The sequence below is a fragment of the Rousettus aegyptiacus genome, unplaced genomic scaffold (assembly GCF_014176215.1).
Source record: "Rousettus aegyptiacus isolate mRouAeg1 unplaced genomic scaffold, mRouAeg1.p scaffold_m13_p_3, whole genome shotgun sequence".
NCBI classification, from domain to species: Eukaryota; Metazoa; Chordata; class Mammalia; order Chiroptera; family Pteropodidae; genus Rousettus; species Rousettus aegyptiacus.
Window position 1 is genome coordinate 33,030,554 of NW_023416306.1, and position 23,000 is coordinate 33,053,553.

The window sequence follows — 23,000 nt, forward strand, 5'->3', positions numbered from 1 at the left end:
AACAAAACAACATTCTTGTCCTCGAGTTTATATATCTAATGTGGTGAGAAAGATAAATTAGTACATATCCAGTGGTGGTAAATCCTCTGAGGAAAAATAAACCAGGGAAAGAAGGACAGAAAGTGACTGAGGAGGAGCTGTGAGAGCCCAGGCCGCAGACCACTACCAGTCTGTGGCCTGTTAAGAACCAGGCCACACAGCAGGAGGTGAGTGGTAGGTGAGCAAGGGAAGCTTCATCTGTGTTTGCAGCCACTCCCCATCACCACTTCAGCTCCACCTCAGATCATCAGGCATTAGAGTCTCATAGGAACACCAGTTCCTGGTGCCAAAAAAGTTGGGGACTGCTGGTTTAGAGGAAAAGATACTTGAGCAGATCCCGAATGCAGTGAGGGAGAGTGGTCTGATTATTCGTGGGGGGAGGGTGGGGGATGGCGGGGTGGAGGGAGTGGTTCTAAGTAGAAGGAGTAGCAGATATTAGCTCTGAGCCAGGAAGATAGAGAAGATGGGTCAGAGAAGTAGCAAAAGGCTAGATTACATAGGCCCTGGAAAGGACTGTGAATTTCATCCTGAGTAAGAAGGAAACCATCATAATCAGGGGAGGGACATGTTATCTTTTGTTTTAGAAGGATTACTCTGCTAAACCCAAGAAGCAGTCCATTTGATAGGAAAATATATTTGAGAAATGATACCACATTTATAACCTCACCACACAATTCATTATGTACATTAACCTTTTTAAAGGTTGTGATAAATCCCACTGTACAATAAAGAATCTTGTTCCGGGTTTTTCTACATTTTTTAGACCTTTTGAACTCAGACTAATTTTTAGCCATTTGTTTCTCAACAGTATCAATAGAAATAATTTCTTAAATTTACTGAGCTTTTACTACATGCCGTATCCTATACCTGAATCCTTTATGCCCATTATTTCATGCCACAACTATTCCATGAAAGAGTTTGTAGTGTTATACCTTTTTACAAAAACCTAAGGCCTACAGAAAGTAAGTACCTTACTGAAGGTCTCACAGCTAGTACATGAGCGTGCTGAGATGATCATCCCAGGCAGTTTTACTACAAGACCCATGGCCTTAGGCCTTGGCTGCATTGCCTTCTGTTAGACTATTTACTAATAAATTGTATCACAAAAATCACCATTTCTTGTGCAAATCAAAACTTTTTTTCATAAACAATAACTTATATTTTCAATGAACTATAAGTATCTTTTCATTTCAAGATTAATATGTTCTGATTGGTATAAAATTGTTTCTACCTTATAATAATGTGTGTCTAATTTTTCCTAGATTGAAGGATTCTCACTAAACAAACTGGGCAACTTCAGCCTTAAAGACATTGAGAAAGACATTGTGGTCTGGGAATATACTGATAATGCTGCAGCGGGTACAGACACAGCAAAAGAGGCGCCAAAAGAAATACCTGTTAAAAAGGGACAGGTCTGTCCTCTCTCATTTCTAATTTTACTGTCTAGTTTCAATTCAGTTATCAGTTGTAGAGTTTATGAGTTAATGAGTTCTCTTTTTTTCCTCAACTATCTTAACTATTTCATGGATGTTTTATTTTCTAGTCTGTTCAGTCCCTTTGAATAGACACGTAATGAGAAAGGATAAAATTCAGATCATTAAATGCACAGTTATTTATATAGTTCTTCTGTGTACAGGGTCCTGTAAAAGAAACAGAATTCAAAGATGAATCCCGATCCTCAAAGAGCATAAGTCTTAGATAGTATTATGAGGTTTAAATATATGAAAAGTTAACCTCAAATTACTAAAATAACAGTGAATAAGTATACGGTTTAATGAACGTGTCCTCATTCATACCATTAGAGGTAGGCCAGGGAATTTATGCACTAGGAAAAAATTGCCATTTCAACTTCAAACAAAATTCTGAGCAGCGTAATTATATTAGTAATAAGAATAAGATTCTGCCCCAAATTGGTCAGTGGTCCCTGATCCCACAATTTTCCTATAACCCTTTGGAGCGAAATAACAATAACATCCACAAAATACTTCTGAGACCAGGATTTTAATCCCAGCTCTACACAAATAAGTCATGTCACTCTTCTAGTTTGTGCCTAAAATGGGAAGATAGTGTCAAATCATAGAATCTCCTATGTGTTTTCTAGAATCCTTAAGGGTAGAAGAGGGAGGTGGTGCTTCTCCACCCCTACTGCCACCAGAATAGCACCACTTTTGTCTTTTCTATTTCGGGTTCCAGTAATGGATAAGAGCACAGGCTACTGCCAATATGTGAATTTGTATCCAAGCTCTCCCACTTCCTAGCTTATGTGTCCTTTGGCAAGTGACTTAATCTTTCTGTGCCCCAGTTTCCTCACTTATAAATGGGGGATGATATTGGTACCCTCTCATAGGGTCCTTGATTTATAGAATGCTTAACTCAGTGCCGAAAAAGAAAGTGTTCTCTACTTTAAAAAAAAACAGATAACCAAAAAAATGGCTTAAGTGCCACTAGTCTAGATAGGTCAAAGGTCTCTTAAGTCCCATGTTATGGTATTATTAAGTCCTTTCAGTGAGATGGTTAAAATCTCTTAGTAATGTTTGAATATGGCTTATGGATAAAGAGGTGAAATTAAAAAGGCTTTCAATTTCTGGGGGTTTCTTTGTGTCCTGAACAATAGCATTTGGGACCTAGACAACTTGCATTTCAATCAGTTCTGCTTTGTAAATCCACCCAATGACTTTGTCTTATCTAACAGAACCTTGGTGGTTGAGATTTAGTGATTAATACAACACCATACCATTTGTTTTGAGGCTTGATATAATATAAAGTGCAACTGGAAACAAATTTGCATGTCTTAAAAGAAAAGGCTATTTCTGTAAGTCCAATTAATCATGCTGCCACTTCTGAAATTCAGTGAGATCTAGACACTGTTGAAAATGCATAGTATGGTGAAAAAGCATTGTACTGGGATGCGAGACCTTATTCTCCTTCTGCCACTGGCAAGCACTGGGACCTTTGACAAGTCACGTAAACTCTTTGGGCTTCAGTTCTTCTCTTGTAACATACGGCAGTTGAACTAGATGACATCTTAAGAGCATCTTACAGTTGTGACATTCTGTTTCAATGATAAATGGATTTCTTGTACTTAAAAGATAATACCTAAGTTTAAAAAAAAAAACAGAGCAACCTAGTCTGCTAGATGCTTTCCCTTGTTTCTGATTTAATCCTCATAACTATCCTGTGTTATAGGTGGTATCATCCCTACTCTGCAGATAATGATAGCGACCATTTTTTGAACATGTGTGCCAGGCACTGTGCTAAGCTCTTTACAGACACTCTCTCACTCAGTCCTCCCAACAACCCTCTGAGGTGGGTACTTTGATCCCCATTGTTCAGATGAGGAAACTGAGGCTTAGACAGCTTATATACCTTGACCAGGATCATACACAGCTAGTACATGGTAGAGTTGGATTTCAGACCTAAGTGTATCCCATTTCAAAGCCAGTTCTCTTAGCCATTGTATTATACTGCCAACTGAGAATTAAGAAGCTAATTAAGTTACAGCAGTTTAGAATTATGAAGTGTCAGAATTAGTATTGGACCCGTTTTTTTGTGTTTTTTTTGTTTTTTGTTTTTTTGTTTTTTTTTTTTGTATTCTAAGTCCTATGGACTTTCTAATATATTACATCACAATATGTTCCAACTTGTCAAGAGTCTGTGAATGTAAAACTAATATTAATTTCTGATAATCAAGTGTTATTTGACTTTCAAATCACTGGCCAATTCAGTGAGCTAGTGCAGCTTCTCAGAGCAAATGAGAGGAGCATTTTTCCTTTTGCTTTTCCTTTAGCTGCCACCCATTTGTGTAACTGTGTAAAGGCGCCCTCCAGTGGCATAAACAGGAAGAACTCAGTGCTGATAATAGAAGCCAATACACAGTTCTCTCCACCTGTCATTAAGACTTCAAAATTAGGAGTGCTACCTGGTTACAGATAAATGCCTGTTTATTCCTATAATGACCAGATTTAAGAGTACTCTTATCCCAAGAGTGCAGTAAAGGGATGTTATTTTCCCACCAGCAAAATAGAACCTCGAATGTAATTTATATAAATGAATTGTCAAATTCGTATCTTTGCAAAGATTTTTTAGATTTTTAAAAATTTGATGCTGAATGAGCTCTAAAATTTCAGATTATGCTGACATCTGAAATAACCTGTATGTTTTCTCTTTATTATTAATAGGTATCGTTAATATTTGATTTAAAACACCAGCCTTCAGTACCAGTTGGGCAGCTCTGGGTGGAATTGCTTCGATTCTATGCTTTAGAATTTAATTTGGCTGATTTAGTAATAAGTATCCGAGTCAAAGAACTGATATCTCGTGAATCAAAGGATTGGCCCAAAAAGCGCATTGCCATTGAAGGTATCTCAGAATGTTTATCTTTAATTCCTTTTTTTTTTTTTTTTAAGGTACCAGTCTAACAGCATGGTTTTTATTTCATTCCCTTTTCAGCTCCTACATGTAAGGTAGGCCTAACCCCAAAAGTAAATAAGTAGTTAGAATCTTGCATGTGTTACAGTCACATTGGTCATTCCAGGGAACCAAACTGTTCATTTTGGGTTTTTAAAGTACAGCAATGAAACATCTTACTCACTTAAGCAACTAAAATAATGGCTGGCTGAGTCCTTGTTTTCTTTGTAAATTACTTAACCCTTAAAAAGTTTTCTCCTGTGATATGTGAGTCCCCATTTCCTCTTTTACTATTCCCATTTCTGGATTTTTAGATTCAGTCCTTTCATGGATTATTGTTGATGTTTAGATTTACAAAGGTTGAGGAAAATACTTCATCTCATAAAAAATAACACTTGGTTGGATTCCTCACCATAGAAAGGGTAGTTAGTTTTAGAATATCTGCAATAACATTTAGAACTTATTCATAAAAAGCACTCTTTCTAGGGAAGGCTCATGTACAAACCACTGTTTAAAAGACACTGATGTGCCTCATAGACATCATTTAATGGACTAGCTCTTCTCATCTTTTCAAAGTCAGAAGGTTGAAACTCCACTAGAAATCTTAATTCTCCTCCTTCAAATAATTTAAAGAACCTCCTAAATGGAATTCTCTTATTTTTGCTTGATTTTTTTTTCAAGCTTTATATTGCATAAGAGGGTTTTTTTTGCATTTTGCATAAATTCTGTGTGCAGTCTTGGGGATCTCACATTTTTAAACCCTCCCCTGCAGTTTCTCTGGCTCAGCTCTTCTGGCCAATTGCCTAACCTGCTGGAGTTCTAGGGGAGGAGAAAAGATTGAGAGAAGTGGTGTCTCCTCCTGGTGCCTCCCTCTCGCCCCTGAATTCAGTCCAGCCAGTTCAGTGATGGGGCTTTCCAGGGCAGAAGAGTGGAGGTAAGCTCTACAAACCACAGGGCCTGGCTGAGTGGGGAGGCAGAGCACTCAGCAGAGCCTGGCGGGAAGCCCTCACTTCCCCAGGGCACATGAGCCACATTGGTGACATCTTTCTTACCTCCACAGTCACAGAACAAAATAGGGAAGGGGTACTGGTTCTGAACAGAATGGGTTCTCCTCATAGAGCAGACATTTAAGAAAACATTTCTTTTTGTTCTTAAACTGTGTCTTCTTACTCCGTACCCCCTGTTTTTTAAAAGCATATATATGATACGTACTAAATTTTGCTGTCTATTCGTTGTCTTCTTATTAATAGCAGACTACTTTTTAAAACAAATACAAGTGAATGCAGTAGTGGGTTTTTTTTTTTTTTTCGTTGCAGATCCCTACTCTGTTAAAAGGAATGTGGCAAGGACCTTAAATAATCAACCCGTGTTTGAATATATACTTCATTGTTTAAGGACAACGTATAAATATTTTGCTCTCCCACACAGAATTACAAAATCCAGCCTTCCAAAGCCTCTGAGTACTGTTACTTGTATTTCGGAACATTCAAAAGAAGTAGCAAAGCATGATCCAGATGTACAAGCAAAAAGTGATAAACTCAAAAACTCAGTTTCAGCTCAAGATCCTGGTGCTGCCATCTCAGCTGCAAATACCTGCAAGGTACAGCCACGTACTCTTAAAGAGACTGCTGAAAGCTTTGGAAGCCCACCAGTGGAAGAAACAGGAAACACACATGGGATGAAACTGGAAAACTCAGACTCTGTCAAGGCAGAGGTCAGTTGTGACGATCTTGAGGATGTTAAAGTACACCATCAAGAAACAGGGAGTAAAACTGAGAAAGAAAAAATTGGAGGGGAGAACAAGCATCCTTTGACTACTGATGATCAAGACTTAAGCAGTAGCAAATGTGGAGAGCTTGTTGTCTCCAGTAGCACACGAAATACTGAGACAGACAGTAGTTTGGATTTAGAAGGCTTCCAAAATCCTACAGCTAGAGAATGTGATGAATTTTCTACTTTAGATAACAAGGCTACTGTTGATGTTGAAAGCTTAGAAGGTACTGATGAACTACAAGAGACTCTAAGTCATTTTGCCCCTTCAAGACAGGGCCAGACATCAGGAGTCATTCACTCTGATGAAGAGGATGAGGACGAGGACGAGGACCCCGGGCTCTCTGTTACCCGAAGGGAGGACGAGGATGACATTGATAATGCAGATGAGTTAGACAATGCCTGCACTGCATCAGGGGAAGAGGGTGCCCTATCTGACGAGGATGAGGAAGTAAGGGTATCTACAGAGTGTGAAGACTTGAAAGAATGTGGAAAAGATATGGATGGAGCTCTACTAATGGAACTTAATAAAATCAGTCTTAAGGAAGAAAATGTATGTGAGAAAAATTCAACTGTGGGTTCATCTGATTTCTTCTATGAATTTAGTAAACTCATCTTCACCAAAGGCAAGGTAGGTAATCAGTGCCCTTCCTAGACATAGAACTGGGAGACCTAAAACAGTCATAAAGCATGTGATTTTAATTGTGTGGGCTAGAACAGGGCTTTCCCCCGTTTTGGTAATTTTAACGAGTTGTTCTTTCACAACCACTTGGTCCACTTTCCTCCTTAGACTCATGGGAATTTGCATAGCAGAAAGGGAATGCTGTTGGTAAGGAAAATAACTTCATTTTACTCCTGAGTTTGTATCAGGACGCCCCTATCTTGGATAGTTTTGCCATGGCTGCACATTATATTTTCACTCCTTTGGAAAGTGAAGAGTTGACTGTACTGTTAAAAAGTTTATGTCCCCTTTTTGGCAAATAAAGTTTATCTTACATCTCCCTTTACTTTATCATCCTCCTGCAGTCTCCTACTGTAGTGTGCAGTTTATGCAAAAGAGAGGGTCATCTAAAGAAGGACTGTCCTGAAGACTTCAAGAGAATTCAGCTGGACCCTTTGCCACCATTAACACCCAAGTTTTCAAATATTCTAGATCAAGTTTGCATGCAGTGTTATAGTAAGTTATTAACATTTCTTTCAATTTGTCAAAATATTACATTGAAGTTTTCTTGAGTTATCTGAATCACTTACCTGTTAGCTCCATTATAGGGACTAAGTCTCTTCCATTCTCCATTGTACCCAGTGTTCCATGGGTACTGTTCCATTTGGGATGTGCAGTAAATAATTGTTAAAGAAAGACTGGGAGGGAGGATCTTTTAAGTCTTAAGATTAGAGTACCGTCATTTCCCAACTTGTGTTTCTTGAAATGTTTTTCTAGGTACAGTTAGTAGTATTTCAGGAGAAGTATTCCACAGGTCAAGTAGGGAATAATTCTACCTACTGCTCCCCCTCCCTTAGATATTCACAGAGCAAATTAGCATAATAAAGCCTGAGAATTGTTATGGTAAAGAATTTGTTAAACTCTTTAATCCAACATTTTCACAATTTGAGCATAGAATAGTTTCAGTTAACCCGATTTAATAGCCTACTGAACAGCCCTTTAAGAAACATCAGTTTGGGGAAGCATTGGTATACAAAGGTTTAAAATTCTCCAAAGAAAAATCATGTAAAGGAGGGCATGCAACTACTTTAGAGTGGAAGAACTTGAGTTATTACATTGCTACATTTTAATGTGTCTGTCTATGCTAGAAGACAAATATATATGCGCATGCTCTCAAACTTTTATAGTCAAACCTTGAGAGAGTTTCCTGACGGCTGTCCTTATAGAGCCCTGGGTCTCTGTGAAACCCAGTACCAAAACCGTTGTTCAGATTATTTTCCATTTCAGAAGCAGTTCTTGGTGATAGAATCTTTTTTTTTTCTTTTTAAGGTATTTTTTTCCTTAAACCTATTAGGTTTTACTGTATTAAAATTTAGTTTTTCAGAGAATGAACAATCTTTGTTTCTGAATGTTTCTATTTTAAACAGAGGATTTTTCTCCAACTATTGTAGAAGATCAGGCTCGCGAACATATTCGGCAAAACCTAGAAAATTTCATAAGACAGGAGTTTCCAGGTAAATAACTTTTTACCTTTAAGAAAAGAAAGGTAGTGTGACTTTCCTTCAGAATGCATACATGTGTTACAAACATGTTATTTTTGAGAAAAAGGTGATCTTGCAGTGATGGGGACAGGCCTTCAGTTTTGTGATATACCTAGGATGGATTGTCTTTGGTCTACCCAGTCCTAGTTTGCCAACTGAAAAGACAGTTGCAGTGTATAATTTCTCTTAGCAGATTCACAAGTGAATTTCATTTAGTATTAAAATCAAAGTTCATGCCTCTAAAATGTGAATTTATTTCGAAAATAGTAAACTCACAGTATTAAGTATGTTGAGGTGATTCACATTCTTCTCAAAGTATCCTTACATTTCAGAATAAAGTGGTACCTGGTATTCTTTCATGCCATGTATGTTTTTATTTAACGTAAATTTTGAGAGAAGGTAACAAATGACTGGTTAATAAGAATATAATAATAATGAAATTAATATAGGATAGTTAACTGGGCATTTGGATTCATAAGAGGGCCGTTTTAATCTGAAAATTAAATATACTCAGGTAATTAGTTATTACTTTTCATATATCCCTAACAGGAACTAAATTGAGCTTGTTTGGCTCCTCCAAAAATGGATTTGGGTTCAAACAGAGTGACCTTGACGTCTGTATGACAATTAATGGACTTGAAACTGCTGAGGTACCGTGACCACATAAACTTCCATTTGCTATGGCAGTGTGATTTGACAACCTTGACTGACAGTACAGATGGCTATTTTCCAAATTTATCAGGGCATATCATAAGGAGTATGCTATTTGGCACAATCTATGTGGATAAATACAGTAACAAATTTAGAGGTGAACGTGAAGAGTAGAAAGCCTTGTGCTTTCAACCTGTAGTACCAAATAGATGTAAAATGACACCTGGAAATTCTAAAAAATCTAAACCATGCTCTCCAGTTGTCCCATTAGCATGGCCACTAGGCTGACTTAGATGCATACACCCACATTAAGTTTCTCTGAAAAGTTTGTTAGCTGTAGGCAATGGGATAATAGTGATGAGTGCTAACTAAACTTACAGTCCAGAAACTTAGATTCAAGACAGACTTGGTTTCATCAGTCCTAACATATGTGGTTTTTGGTTGATAATCTATAAAATGAAAATAATAATTCTGGTCCTCTTGCCCCGGGAGATTGATACGCACATCAGTTTGGATCGTGTATGTGAGGAGTCAGTAAACAATGGCCCACAGGCTAAATTTAGCGCAATGCCTATTTTGTAAATACAGTTTTATTAGAACACAGTCACACCCCTTCATTTATGTATTGCCACTGCCACTCTCTCTTATAAATGTATTATTCAGTAGTAGTTACAGACTATGTAGCCCACAAAGCAGAAAAGGTTTGTCAGCCCTGATGACTATGAACACATTTATAAAATATAAAATACTGGGGAAAGGTATAGCTGAGAAGTACTGAACCCCTACTCTTTAAAAATTTTTAACAGTCCAAATGCTGTATATCCAAAGGAGTAATGGTGCTATTGCTCAAGATATTTTTATGCCTTTTATTAGTTTCAAGTCTTTGTCTTTTGACAATGTTTCTAATTTGGGAAAATAACCAAAAATCATCTAGCCTGACTTCACTGAATAAAATGGTTGAGCAAAATTGGGTCCAATATATAGAATGACCTTATCGTATATCATCAAGATTGAATTTTTTCATGACTTATAAACTGGTTTTGAAGGCATTTCTACAGTAAAATTTCAGATATATTCTAGGATGTATATATCCATCAAAAACACTTATACTGAAAAAGATCAGCCCAAATATTTTTAAATATGTTCTATTTGAAATATTTTGTTCATATTAGCTGTGTGACTTTCATTTTGTATGTTGTATTTTTGGCTAGTACTGTGGAGAAGTAGTCTGAACTTAATCATTCTCCATAACAGTTCATCAGCTCTTAGTTAAACTGTAACGAAAGTCTACCCAGAAGGAATTAGAGCACATAAGCTCTATCTTATTTATTCTGGTATATAAGATACTTTTTAGTGACATACTTACCTAGAGGGAAAAAATAGAGGTCCTCACTGGTTCAGAGACTTTTCTGGGGACTCTAATTTCAGCCTTTGTTGAGCCTCCAAAGGCAATTACTAAGCAAGGGTGTATGGTAGAGGGTTACATCCTTAGGAGATTTTCCTATGAATACCAATTAATGCTTGGCAAAAAGGGAAAAATGTGTATAGAATGAGTTGAAATTAATTTTATTATTTCTGAAGGCAATGGAAACTATTTATAACCAGGTTGGGAACCTGTCTTCCATTTTTGATTTAGTAGTTTGTGCTTTTTTTGTTGCAGGGATTGGACTGTGTAAGAACTATTGAAGAATTGGCAAGAGTCCTCAAAAAACATTCAGGTAACTCTATACACTTTTTCTTAAAATATTTTTGTATTGTTATTAGTGTTTTGTTTTTCATACTTAGAATTTACCAATGCTAATAGTGGCTTATTTATAACGTATTTGTGATATTTGTGTATTTTTAGTAATAGTTTTAAATAACTTCTGAGGAGAGAGTGCAAAATTGTTGCATAGGGGAGATTCATGGAAGAGATGAGCTTGTTCTGATCTCAGTTAATGATGGATGTGATTTGAAAAGGATAGGAAGACAAGTCATTCCTAAGAGTGAGCGGATATGAACATGAGAATTACTGTAGTATATTTTGGAGGACAGTAAGAAGATTGGTACATGTAGAGAGCAATTTCAGATGGGACCGATTAGGAGATAAGGTAAAGTCTATAGATATTTAGAAGCCACTGAGGTTTCTTCAGGAGAAGAGGAACCCAATAAAAGAAAAACTTAAGCTTTTTAGGCAGCTAGTATAGTCTTTTAGGGAAAGTCTAATTTAAGTAATAGGGCAGAATGACCTTAACCAAGTGCCAGTGGTCTGAAAAGGAAAAGGATATGAGAGCTTCCAAAGGGAAATTTTCTAGATTTGGTAACTACAAGTAGGAAATAAGGATTCAGACTAAAGTCTAGGTGTTTGAGAAATGGGACTGTTTGTAGAGAACATCAATGTGGGAGTAGTTTGCCATGAAGGTATAATCTTCAAGAGTTAACAGTCCAACAAGAAATTAGAAACAATGGAGTTGTCAATCAGTATTGAAAAACAAAATAAAAGTTTTACATTGAAAGCCTTGAAGAGAGAGAAATAGGCCAAGAATAAAACAGAATTCCAGAGGATCATTGGAGAGAAGTTAAGGACTAAGCTTTAATTTCTATGAGTAGAAATTAAGGAAAGACACTAAACAAGGAACCATTGGAATGATTAAATAAGGAATGTGATGATGTGCTGTGAATAAATCCTAGTGGATGACCTTATAAGTTTCATAATGGTTAACACTGTCAAGTTCTAGAATGGGAGGTAGATGGAGAAAAAGGCTAATTTAGAGGCAGTATAGCAAAGGAGTTGACAGGGTTTCTGGAATCAGACTTTGTAGTTTTAAATCTGGGCTTAGCCACTTGCTGGCTGTGTGATCCCAGAAAGTCATTCAACCTCTTGAGCACTCAGTTCCCCATCTGTAAAGTGACAATAACAGGTGCATTTTCATAAACAGTTTCATTTTTCTGGGTGTGTTTCCTCAACTATTAGGTAAGAGTGAATAGTCTTAGAAAGTAATGTTTGTAAAGAATTTTATGTACTCAGGAAACAGTAGCCCTTAATATTACAGCCCTCCTCCATTTCTCCAACCCATTCAGTTATAGATGCTCTCAAACATGTCTTGCTGCTTCTCTTCATTCCCGTGCCACCGTGACAGTTTAGGCCCAGATCATTTTTCATAATGGTTACCTTGCCTCTATTCCAGGTGCCTCCAGTCTATCCCTTGCTGGGCATTGTCTAAATAGATGTGACCAGTTATTCTTCTCTACTAATACTACCAGTTCATTGGTTTTTGTTTGCCTCTCAGGATTATTAGCAAAATATATCTTCTCTATTTGGGCTCTTCCAAATTTCTACCCCATCTCTTATTACTCATTGTTCCTTTCTCTCAAGTCTGCTCTATAACCTGCACATGCCATTCCATTTCTGACATCTAACTTCCCATGTGCAGTTTTCCTTGCCTGGTAAATCCCTTCCGCCTTCTCTGTTTTGCCTATTGTTGTTCCTTTCCAAAGCCTATGTCAGGCAATTTACCTCTGTCCTATGAAATTGATTCCTTCTTTTTACTATCATAACCTCTGTCTTCATGACAAGTAACATTTGCTTTAAGGATTCATATGATTGCCTCATAGGCTTTTCTCCCTTCATATTAGATAGAGTCCTATGAAGAGACTAGGTAGGGCCCTCGTAATCCAGACTAAGTAGTTTTCTATTTTGGTGTTGATGAAATTGACAGCCCTACACACAGGCACATGACCCAGTGAGTTCCTAGAGGGCAGGCAGTAGCTGCTTTATCCATTCTTGTACTTCACACATGAATGTGTTTAAGAAATGTAAACTTTGCCAGAAGAGTCGTCTCAAGTGTTTGTTGATAACAGAGAATTCTTTGACTAATCCTAGTGACTACAGTAAACAAGCCAAAATTAGGTTTACACATTTTCTACTGGAACATTCACATAGGAGCAGCTATATACCCAGCTGCTGTATTAATGATACTGTCTTATTTCCCAATCTAGGTCTGAGAAACATCTTGCCTATTACAACAGCAAAGGTGCCAATTGTAAAGTTCTTCCATTTGAGAAGTGGTCTGGAAGTGGACATCAGTTTGTATAACACATTGGTAAGATTTTCTCTAGGCTTTTTCTTTAGGAAAATTTAAAAGAGAATGTATGTCTCGTAATTTACAAAATCTCCATTATAAGCTGTTCACTTCATTTTATTCATTCTTTCAGTAGTTATTTATGAGTGCTTGCTGTGTTCCTGTCAATGTTCTTAGGCTGGGGATATAACAGAGAATTGAGTTACTGTTAGTGTTCATTTAAAATAAGGTCATAGTGGCAAGTACTTTTTGTTTGGCTTGAACTGTTTTAAATTTGGGGGGGGGGGGGAGGATGTCTGTCTTTGGTCTCCTGCCTGGTTCACTTCAAGGCTTTATAGGACTTCTCTGGCTCCTAAGAACATTTGATTTAAATAATCTCAGTTGGGTTGGGGAAATCTTTTATCTACTTAAAGGGAACTGATTATTTTAATAGCCCTTATTTTCTAGGAGTGTTCAAACTAAGGAAATATTATAATGGGTATCATGAAATGGAAATATTATAATGGATATCATGAAATCAAATGTCATGTATAGTTCTTAATTATTATCTAGTAAGTTAATGAAGGTTGTCTTTGGGGAAAAATGCTTTCAGTCTAAAATGTCTTTATCCTAAAAGAAATTACAGTGTAAACCTTTTCAGAATATTCCAGCTTAAAACTTTTTTTTCTAATTGATAGCCTTATAGTATAATTTCCCTTTTAACAGGCCCTTCATAACACAAGGCTTTTATCTGCTTATTCAGCCATTGATCCCAGAGTGAAATATTTGTGCTATACCATGAAAGTATTTACAAAGGTGAGTATGCTTCCTGTTGTGATTTATCAGGTAGTTTCACTGCATCTTCAGACCTTGTAGAAAACATTGAGTCTGTATTTTTTTCTAAAGAACCATACCCATGACAAATTCTTCTTTTAACTACTTGGGAAACCCTACTGAGCAATCTAAAGTTTTGTTGTCTTAAATTTCATATGGTAATATGATCTTGTTTGTGGCTAATTGTTCCACTGCTTTGTTAGGTTCTTTGTTTTAGTTTTGGGTTTTTCTTTGTTTTACTTTATCTTTGATAGTCTTTTGGTTGGTCTTATTTGGTTTTGTTGGCATATTTTAGCATTCGAAAATAGTTTTTATTAGTACCCTATAGAAGCACATTACTTTTCACGATAATAGAATAGCTGCAAAACAGAAAACGTTGCAGAAAACATTGGTGATCTTTGCTTTGTTCCTCGATTTTCTTTCCTTTAGATGTGCGATATTGGTGATGCATCTAGAGGCAGCTTATCGTCATATGCATACACGCTTATGGTGCTATATTTTCTCCAGCAGAGGAATCCACCAGTCATTCCTGTCCTTCAAGAGGTATTAATGAAAAATTGTATTTCTCATCTGTAAAGCTGGGTCATCTTCGAACCCTCTTCTTTCTCAAAAATTTCATGATTCTGTAGTTAAATTTTTAATAATTTTTCTACAAGTTTTTGTATCAATGCATTAAGTTTGTAATCCATACTAATAGTTTAAAAATTAATTGCAGATATACAAAGGTGAAAAGAAACCTGAAATATTTGTTGATGGCTGGAATATTTATTTTTTTGATCAAATAAGTGAACTGGTACGTATTTTAAGAGTAAAGATTTTTTTTACATCCTTGACTAAAAGTTAACTATGCTGTAGTGTAGTTGGTCAACAACTCGTATTATCACTTGTTATATTTATTTATATTATGATAAAAAAAAAACTAGCATATACAGATGTTTCCTTTGAAAACATTTTTACTAAGCCAGGTGAGTTTTTAGGGACTATCTATATCCATGATTTCTTTAATGCCTAATAATTCCAAACGGTTCAGTAACTTTATTCCAAATGAACAAATATTTACTCTGTGGTTTTGTACAGAGAGTTTGGAAAGACTTTGAGTTATCACCAAGGCTCTTAAAGTTTATTTACAGATTCTTCCACTAACATGCATTCTGAACATTTAAAACTCTGGGCTCTCCCTATTTCCAGGTCATAGGGTAGAGTTTAATAAACTCATGTAAATGGTATTTTCAATGTGAAAGAAAAGTTATATAAATTATATTTTTTATATATTTAAACTCTAGTTAATTAGAAATAAGTCTAAATTTACTCCGTAAAAATACAATTGAATATCGATATTAATATTCATGATATCCTTTGTTCCCTTCTATTTCTAGCCCACCTGTTGGCCAGAATATGGAAGAAATACAGAATCTGTTGGGCAGCTCTGGTTGGGACTTCTTCGTTTCTACACAGAGGAATTTGATTTTAAAGAACATGTTATTAGCATCAGAAGAAAAAGTCTGCTTACAACTTTTAAGAAACAGTGGACCTCGAAATACATTGTTATTGAAGGTGCAATTAATATCAAAACTTAAAGTTGAATAGAATATAGAGTTTGAACTATAAAGGCATTGTTCTTCATCCTCCCAGAACTCTCCCAGGGCAGTCCCTTAGCCACTGATTGGGATGTACAGCACAGCCATCCCAATCTGCATCAGGTAGAGGTGTCCGTTTGCAGCCTTAAGATTTATTTTTAAGTGACTGATGCCCCAATTGTGGGGCCTCTCACAAATCTAAAAGTCTTTGGTCACCATGACAAATCTTTTACTATTGTCGAACACTTACTGGAGAATAAGGAAGGTCACAATAGAGATAAGTCACCTTCAAGATAAACGGGACTTTAAAAACCTAATTGAGGGTTTGAAGAGTGCTACTAATAGTGAATTTTCAAGATCTATATTTGCTATTGATGGAAGATCTGCTATTAGTACCATTTGATGTTTGTCAACTGACATATTTTCAGTTTGTGAAATTTTAATTTTAAAAAGAAATGGAGTTTAAATGCTTATAAAGAACTGAGAAATGGCTTAAATATTTTGTTGATTTTTAATCATTTTAATCTGTTTTTTAATATAGTCATATCACCTAAATTATATGTGTTACTCTAGGTTATGCTTTCATCATTACTTCTGCCTAGTGACAGTATTATTATGTGAACATTTATAAAATGAAATTCAGATCACAATGAGTTATAGATGTGGTTTTAACTTTTTAGGATCTCATAAGGCCAAAACATAGAACTTTGTTTATCCTGTTCCATTGTTTCGGTGGGTTCTCATGGTCTGCCAATTTTTAATGTTTTACTTTTAATTTTGGAAGCATTATTATCTTTACTTTTCAAGTGAGCCATTAGGATAGGCTAAACTTAAAGACTTTTAAGTAGCTGTCCTAGAGTTGAGAAATTTTAGTGGTGGTGGTAGCAGTGTTTGTAACTATACCGTAGTTTAAGATTATAGTATCTCTACTATCCTAAGCAAACAACCAAAAATATGTACACACGTACACACATAAAAATAACCAGAAGAAAGCATGACCAAAATATAAGGAAGGAAACTTATAGTAAATTTTTTTCTTTTTAGGCAAGGCAACCCTTGGTTGACCTCACAGATTTTAAGAACCTCGTCAGTTTACAATCCCTTTTTTTTTTTTTTTTTTTTTTTTTACACCTACAGAACCTGGTCTTCCTAGATGGTCTCCCATTCAAATACTAACCAGGCCCAACCCTGCTTAGCTTCTGAGATCAGATGGGATCAGGTTTGTTTAGGGTAGCATGGCCTTACCTTAGGTTCATAGTAAATAAAAGTGTAGGGTTATGCTGAGGGAAGGATCCTATGCTCTGGTACTGTTACTGAGATACCCTGGTCATCTTACGTTGAAATCATGACAGACAACCAAAAGGGTGCCTCTTTTTGCTTCTTCACTGTTTTTGTATATATGTGAAATTCTCCATTTTTTCAGTGTCATGATCCTCCAAAAGATTTTATGGTTTTGCTTTCTTGAATAGGTTTTTAGGCATTTATAGGAAAGAAATATCTATATATTATGTTTAAATTATGAATTATTTTAAATTACTTATAAACTAATTTACTGATTTAGAAAGAGTGCTTTACACTCATTTATTTTACCAAATTTTTCAGTGTTCGCATCTTTGAAATCAGCATCTTTTTCATCATTCTACTAGTTTGTGGGTCATCTAACAATGTTGCAGAACACAACATATATCCACTCAACTAAGATGTTTGAGTGTAGATGTTTGTGATTATATTGAAGTTCTTATATGAAGCTTTCACTAGAAATTGAGATCCAAGTAGCCATTGCTTGTGTTATATTTTAATTTATCATAAGAGTGTAGTTTATGATATCCATGATGAATTATTTTCTAAAGTGATCTTTAAAAAGCTTGTTACTTGACAGGAACATTTGGCACTAAAATGTTTTAAATATATTCGTGACCTCTATGTGAATCTAAAACTAGCATCAAGTAATATCAGGTTAATATTAGTCTTCTCCAAACAATATTTTATTCAAAATAAAACAACTCCTCGTAATATGAACGACTTTATAAGGATTCAAATATGAAGCAGCACCCTCTTCTGATGAACACTTTTGAGAAAAAAACTTGCCTTATATTTAGGAATATGTATTACTTAGCTTTATAACAGATTTTAAACTCACTAAAAACGAATTTAATATTTTTACTAATGACTAATAATAGTCGGATTTTTATTTTGATTATCTTATTCTTTTTTTGTTGTTGTTAACTTAGATCCCTTTGATTTGAATCATAATCTTGGAGCTGGATTATCAAGGAAAAGTAAGTTAACTTTGTAAATATTAATGTGATCTCCTTTCCTTTTAATCCATCTAATTGACGTTTAACTATTTTCTCCTTAGTGACAAACTTTATAATGAAAGCATTTATTAATGGCAGAAGAGTGTTTGGTATTCCAGTTAAAGGATTTCCAAAGGATTACCCCTCAAAAATGGTAAGTGTCTGAGTGTCTGTTGGAAATACCAAAAAAAAAACCCCAATCCTAAGAACCTTTGTTAATCACCAAGTACACATTATTTTAGTAATTACTTAAATGCTCTGAAAGTATGGTAGTATAGGCAAGATAAACAATTGCAATGCAAATTCCTAAAAACCTTTTTTGAAACATCCCTGTTTTGAAGCAGTTCTTCAGAACAAGGAGAAATAGCCAGAACTAGCATTTGGGTGGAAAATTTAATAATTTTGATGCTGCTGCTTTTCCCTGGTAACACAGATAGGTGGAGCTGTTGTGTCACCAGTATTCCTCTCATGCCAGCCTCTGCCAAGCCCAGTTAGCACATATCTGAGGACATCCTCCACTCTCATATGAAGTCTAGATTTTTTGCGTCTGCTGGCAAAGAGTAATAAATCCCTTAATGGGACTAGGAGAGAGACATTGTTCCTGTGCTAGAAAACAGTCTGTTCTGAGGTAAACTGATACTCAGGTTTCTGTGGAACCGCACTCATTGAAAACAAAACAAAATCACACTGTGAACTTTTATTTCAGTGAGAGGAAGGAGCTTAGGAGCTAGAGGGTTTCATGTTTAAAGTCATGTTTTTCCATATTAATTTTCTGAATAAAATACTTTTAGTGAACCTTAAGTGTATGGTTATATAACCATATTCAGCATTTGATTACACCTGGGCCTCTAGCGTTTGCTAGATAATACCGTGGCAGTCTTCTGATGCTTCTGAAACTTATTCAGACATCAGCTGGGAATTTTGTTAAATGCAGATTCTGATTCAGGAGGTTGGGGGCAGGGGCCCACGACTTTGCTTTTCTTTCAAATTCCCAGATGATACTGATGCTACTGGTCCCCACCTTAATTTCAGTGGCAGAGAAGCTAGAGTCCAGATCATTGTCTTTCCTTTCTTCTGATATTTTCCTTCAGAAGCCACAACAAAGCAACAACACATAGCTCCTTTGTTTTTCTCTATAATCTATGTAATGCAAATTATGTTTTATGCTCATTATGTTTTAATCTTTTCATTTTTTTGAGAAAAACGAAGCCTTTACACCTGGCTTCATTTTGCTCAAGTCCTGGGGCAGCCGAATCATGGGGATATATAATGCTCTTATTTAGGCGTGTGCTGTGGAAAAAAGTTACCTCTATGATTAGGGTTAAACAGAGTTCTGCATGATGAAAAGGAATAAACAGAAGTGTAATTTAGGTAAAACTCTCCTGAATTAAATCTCTTAATGATTTTAGATTTTGAAATTAAACAGTATAAATAATATTTGCTAAAATAACAGTATGTCAACGTTGAGCTATAAGATCCCTGAATGTTATCAGGTTAGTTTTTATGTTTCGATCTCACATTAATAGTTCAGATTTGTATATATTTATGTTTTGCTAGGAGTACTTTTTTGATCCCGATGTGCTAACTGAAGGAGAGCTTGCCCCAAATGATAGATGTTGCCGAATTTGTGGGAAAATTGGACACTTCATGAAAGACTGTCCTATGAGGAGAAAGTAAGTAAATATACAAAAGAGGTGGTTTTGTTTTTATGTTCTTACTGGGCTAGTTTTTAGAAGAGGTTCTATTGTAACAGAAAATTTACTTATAAGAAATTCAGTGCTTTAAAGATAAATTTAAGATTTTTTACAATAAAAATGACGAGTTAAAATATGGCTTTAAGTGTAGATGACAAGGATTGACTCCAGTGAACAGGTGACAGTCTCCCAGTCCCCTTTCCTAATTCTAGTCATGTCCCTAATCATTACACTCAATCATTTGGCCATCAGCCTCTCCAGCCAGGATGGAGGAAGAAAATAAAAAACTAAAATTCTTCCCTTTCGCAGCAGTGAGAAATTCAGGATCATTTCATCAGTTAATGAAAAGTAAAATTAGTTCCTTCAGGATGTCAATAACACGTTTCAATGTACAGTAACTGGGTGAGCCATGTTGGGATTTAGACTCACATTTTACAGAGTAAAGTATCCTTCATTTGTACGCAGTATAATCCTTAATAACTGACTCAATTTGGTCACTATGCTTTCTTCTGGTAATGTTTGCAAGAGGGCAAAAGGATGTTTTTGCTTGCTCACTTGGAACATATTTGGGTGGTGATGGTGTTTTTAACTGGACAATAATATGCTCATTTAAAAATATGCCACTTAAAATAAGTCACCATCAGGAATTTGAAGCCCTTATTTAGTACTTTTATTTTTATTCAGATAATAATCACTGGTGGTGTTAGACAAGGAAGAAATTATTTTAACATTTTAGGAACCTAAATCTTCTTATAATCATTATTTCCTTGTGAACTTAAAGTTTCATGTCTCAAATTTCTGGTGTCTATTTAAAAAATACTAATAGGTGAAAAGCTTCAAGAAATCACCCCAAGGATAAGTTGAATTTCTTTATATCAGTATCAAAGTAGGTGTTGAACCAAGGAGTTCCATTAATTACAAAAATTGGTTTTACAGCATTCGAGTAATTGTGAAAATGGGGGAAGGGGGGCTTAAACCCTGAAGTTGCTTCTTAATAGAAAAAGTAGACTTGGATTTGTTAAATTCTTATTTTGCCCTCTGTTACCTTCTATTTCTGGTTATTTCCTAAACCTGGAGTTGTCTTAATATTTTGTTAGGTTTCTGCTTAGATTTTTCTTAATAGTATTATATCTCTGCTCCTATAGAGTGAGACGACGGCGAGATCAAGAAGATACCGTGAACCAAAGATACCCTGAGAACAAAGAGAAAAGAAGCAAAGACGACAAAGAAACTCAAAACAAGTACACAGAGAGGGAGGTGTCAACAAAAGAAGAAAAGCCTGTGCAGTGCACACCTCAGAAAGCCAAGCCAGTGAGGGCAGCTATCGACCTGGGGAGAGAGAAAATGCTCAGGCCACCATTGGAAAAATGGAAAAGACAGGATGACAAAGACTTGAGAGAAAAACGTTGTTTTATTTGTGGAAGGGAAGGGCACATTAAAAAGGAATGCCCCCAATTTAAAGGCTCTCCAGGTATGGACACCAATCACACCTTGATGTTTGCACTTACATCTCAAGGGAAATCTCTTTTGTAGACTTCATTTACTATTTTAGTTATATTTATTACTCTAACAAATCAAAGTACTCAAAAAGATTTTGTTTTTAAGAAAGCGAAGCCTCTCACTCCCCTTTCAGTTCTAATCTTCTATGGTCTTAATCACATATTCCTGGTTTTATTTAGAGGCTTATAGAAGGCATTTAGTTGACTTTTTAAATAAGATTATCAATGAAGTGAAAACCCAGTCATCCCCACTACCTAAAAAATGTAGTCTGAGTGACTATGAAACAAGCTCTAACTTGAGCTTCGCTACTTAGTATGTGTACTTTTGATATCCAAAGCACTGCCCAGCCATGGAGAAGGCATAAAGTTACCTCAGGACACTGTACTGTGTACAGTGAGACATTTGTATTTCTATTTAGTTACATTCATGCGCATGCATAGAAAGGGACTAGAAGGAAATAGGTTACACAGTTAACAGTGATTCTAACTGCAGAGGAGAATTAGAAAGATTTTATCTTTGGGTTTTATCATTTAACTGTTTTTCTGCAGTAAGCCTGATTAACATGGGGGAAAGGTATATTGTCAGTAGTTCAAAATCATCTATAAATCTTGCCTCTTTAAGTTGTTAGTTCTGAATTGGCCTGTGTCAAATGTTGAGAGCACCTTTTTAACAGACTGTTAAGAGTAGGGATACTTTGTGTATATATAAGTTATGATTTACAAGAAGTGTATATACACTTTCACTTTGTTTCTCAGAACAAACCTGCAAAACAATGGGATTTGATTAGTTTAGAAAAGTAACTCTGAGGCATAATTTTTTTGATTAAAGTAATAACCTGTTCTTGTCCTCGATGGTATATGTTTGTGGACATCATAAAGAAGTGCCAGCACTTATGACAGTGTCCTTAAAATGCTCACTCTAGTGTTTATTGTTCCTGGGACACTAATACCTCTTTCTCATTTTATTATATATCAGCAATAAAGTGTCTCTTTTTAAGACAGAAAATTTTAGATCACATATGATTTTTTTTATTTCAAAAAGCTTTCTATGGCAAATATATTTTTAATTAATTATTGGTTTTAAAAATAGGACTTAAGTATTTGTGGAAGATACAGTTTGTCCTACTTTTAAGAAACTCAGATAAATTCAAATTTAAACTTTTTTGCCCTGACTTGGAACGTAGGCCAAAATCAGATGATTCTCTTTTGTAATTCTAAGAGGTAAAATACATTTAAAAGAAATTAAACTACTAGAAATAGCTGATATTCATTGAGTGCTTACTCTGGGTCGGGCACTATTTTAAGTACTTTACATGGGTAATCTCATCTAATTTTCACCACAGCCCCATTAAATGTGGTATGATTGATGTCCCTGTTCACCGATGAGGAAACTATAAACAATATAAATAAGATGAAATAAAATTTTACCAAAATTATTTTTGTAAGCTACCCTTCAGAGGAGCTTGAAGCACATATAATTGTGTTCCTCTTAGGAACAACAGAGTGGTGAAGGAATGCCCCTGCAGTCCCCCAGCACTGATGGATTTCCTCTTCTAGCGAGTTTTAAGTTTACTAGTAGAGCTCTCAAAACAGAGCAGTGGCAGTGATTCTGGCAGGCTGGGGCAGCAGTAGCAAATCAAAGAGAGGATATCTTCAGGTGGAAGTAGAGTATTATCAACCTAAGGAGAAGCACTAGAATCTTGTTTCTTCAGAACATAGTATTTATTTACACAGTAAAATCAGTGATTTCTCATATTACAAAAGTAAAATAAGGAAGGGGTGGGGCTGCAGTGTGGTGAATTTCCTCCAGTAGCAATTAAAATTCATCAGCTGCTGCTTCCTCTCATTTCTTCAAATCATTATTATTTTGTCCACACAATATATCAAGTGGAACTTCTGTTGTATCAACAGAAAATCTTTCTGTGAAAGTTTGAAAACAGGTCGACTGCTTTCAATTAAAAGTAGGAACAGAAAGTGCTAATTTCTTTCT

At 35.7% G+C, this 23,000-nt stretch overlaps 1 protein-coding gene and 1 pseudogene across 8 annotated transcripts in view; one reads left to right on the forward strand and one right to left on the reverse strand.

Annotated features, from left to right (window-relative positions):
• The window catches only part of TUT7 (terminal uridylyl transferase 7), a 51,030-nt gene that overhangs the window by 16,190 nt on the left and 11,840 nt on the right, over positions 1-23,000 (forward strand). For all 8 annotated transcript variants that reach the window (XM_036238925.1, XM_036238930.1, XM_036238926.1 and 5 more), the window contains exons 11-26: positions 1,302-1,451; positions 4,218-4,398; positions 5,763-6,847; positions 7,243-7,393; positions 8,305-8,391; positions 8,968-9,068; positions 10,730-10,787; positions 13,048-13,151; positions 13,836-13,925; positions 14,373-14,486; positions 14,659-14,736; positions 15,320-15,497; positions 17,752-17,799; positions 17,880-17,971; positions 19,375-19,490; positions 20,657-20,982. In XM_036238925.1, coding sequence (XP_036094818.1) covers positions 1,302-1,451; positions 4,218-4,398; positions 5,763-6,847; positions 7,243-7,393; positions 8,305-8,391; positions 8,968-9,068; positions 10,730-10,787; positions 13,048-13,151; positions 13,836-13,925; positions 14,373-14,486; positions 14,659-14,736; positions 15,320-15,497; positions 17,752-17,799; positions 17,880-17,971; positions 19,375-19,490; positions 20,657-20,982 — 2,959 coding nt within the window. The remainder of the gene's footprint in view (positions 1-1,301; positions 1,452-4,217; positions 4,399-5,762; positions 6,848-7,242; positions 7,394-8,304; positions 8,392-8,967; positions 9,069-10,729; positions 10,788-13,047; positions 13,152-13,835; positions 13,926-14,372; positions 14,487-14,658; positions 14,737-15,319; positions 15,498-17,751; positions 17,800-17,879; positions 17,972-19,374; positions 19,491-20,656; positions 20,983-23,000) is intronic.
• LOC118600534 lies at positions 16,649-16,767 on the reverse strand (annotated as a pseudogene).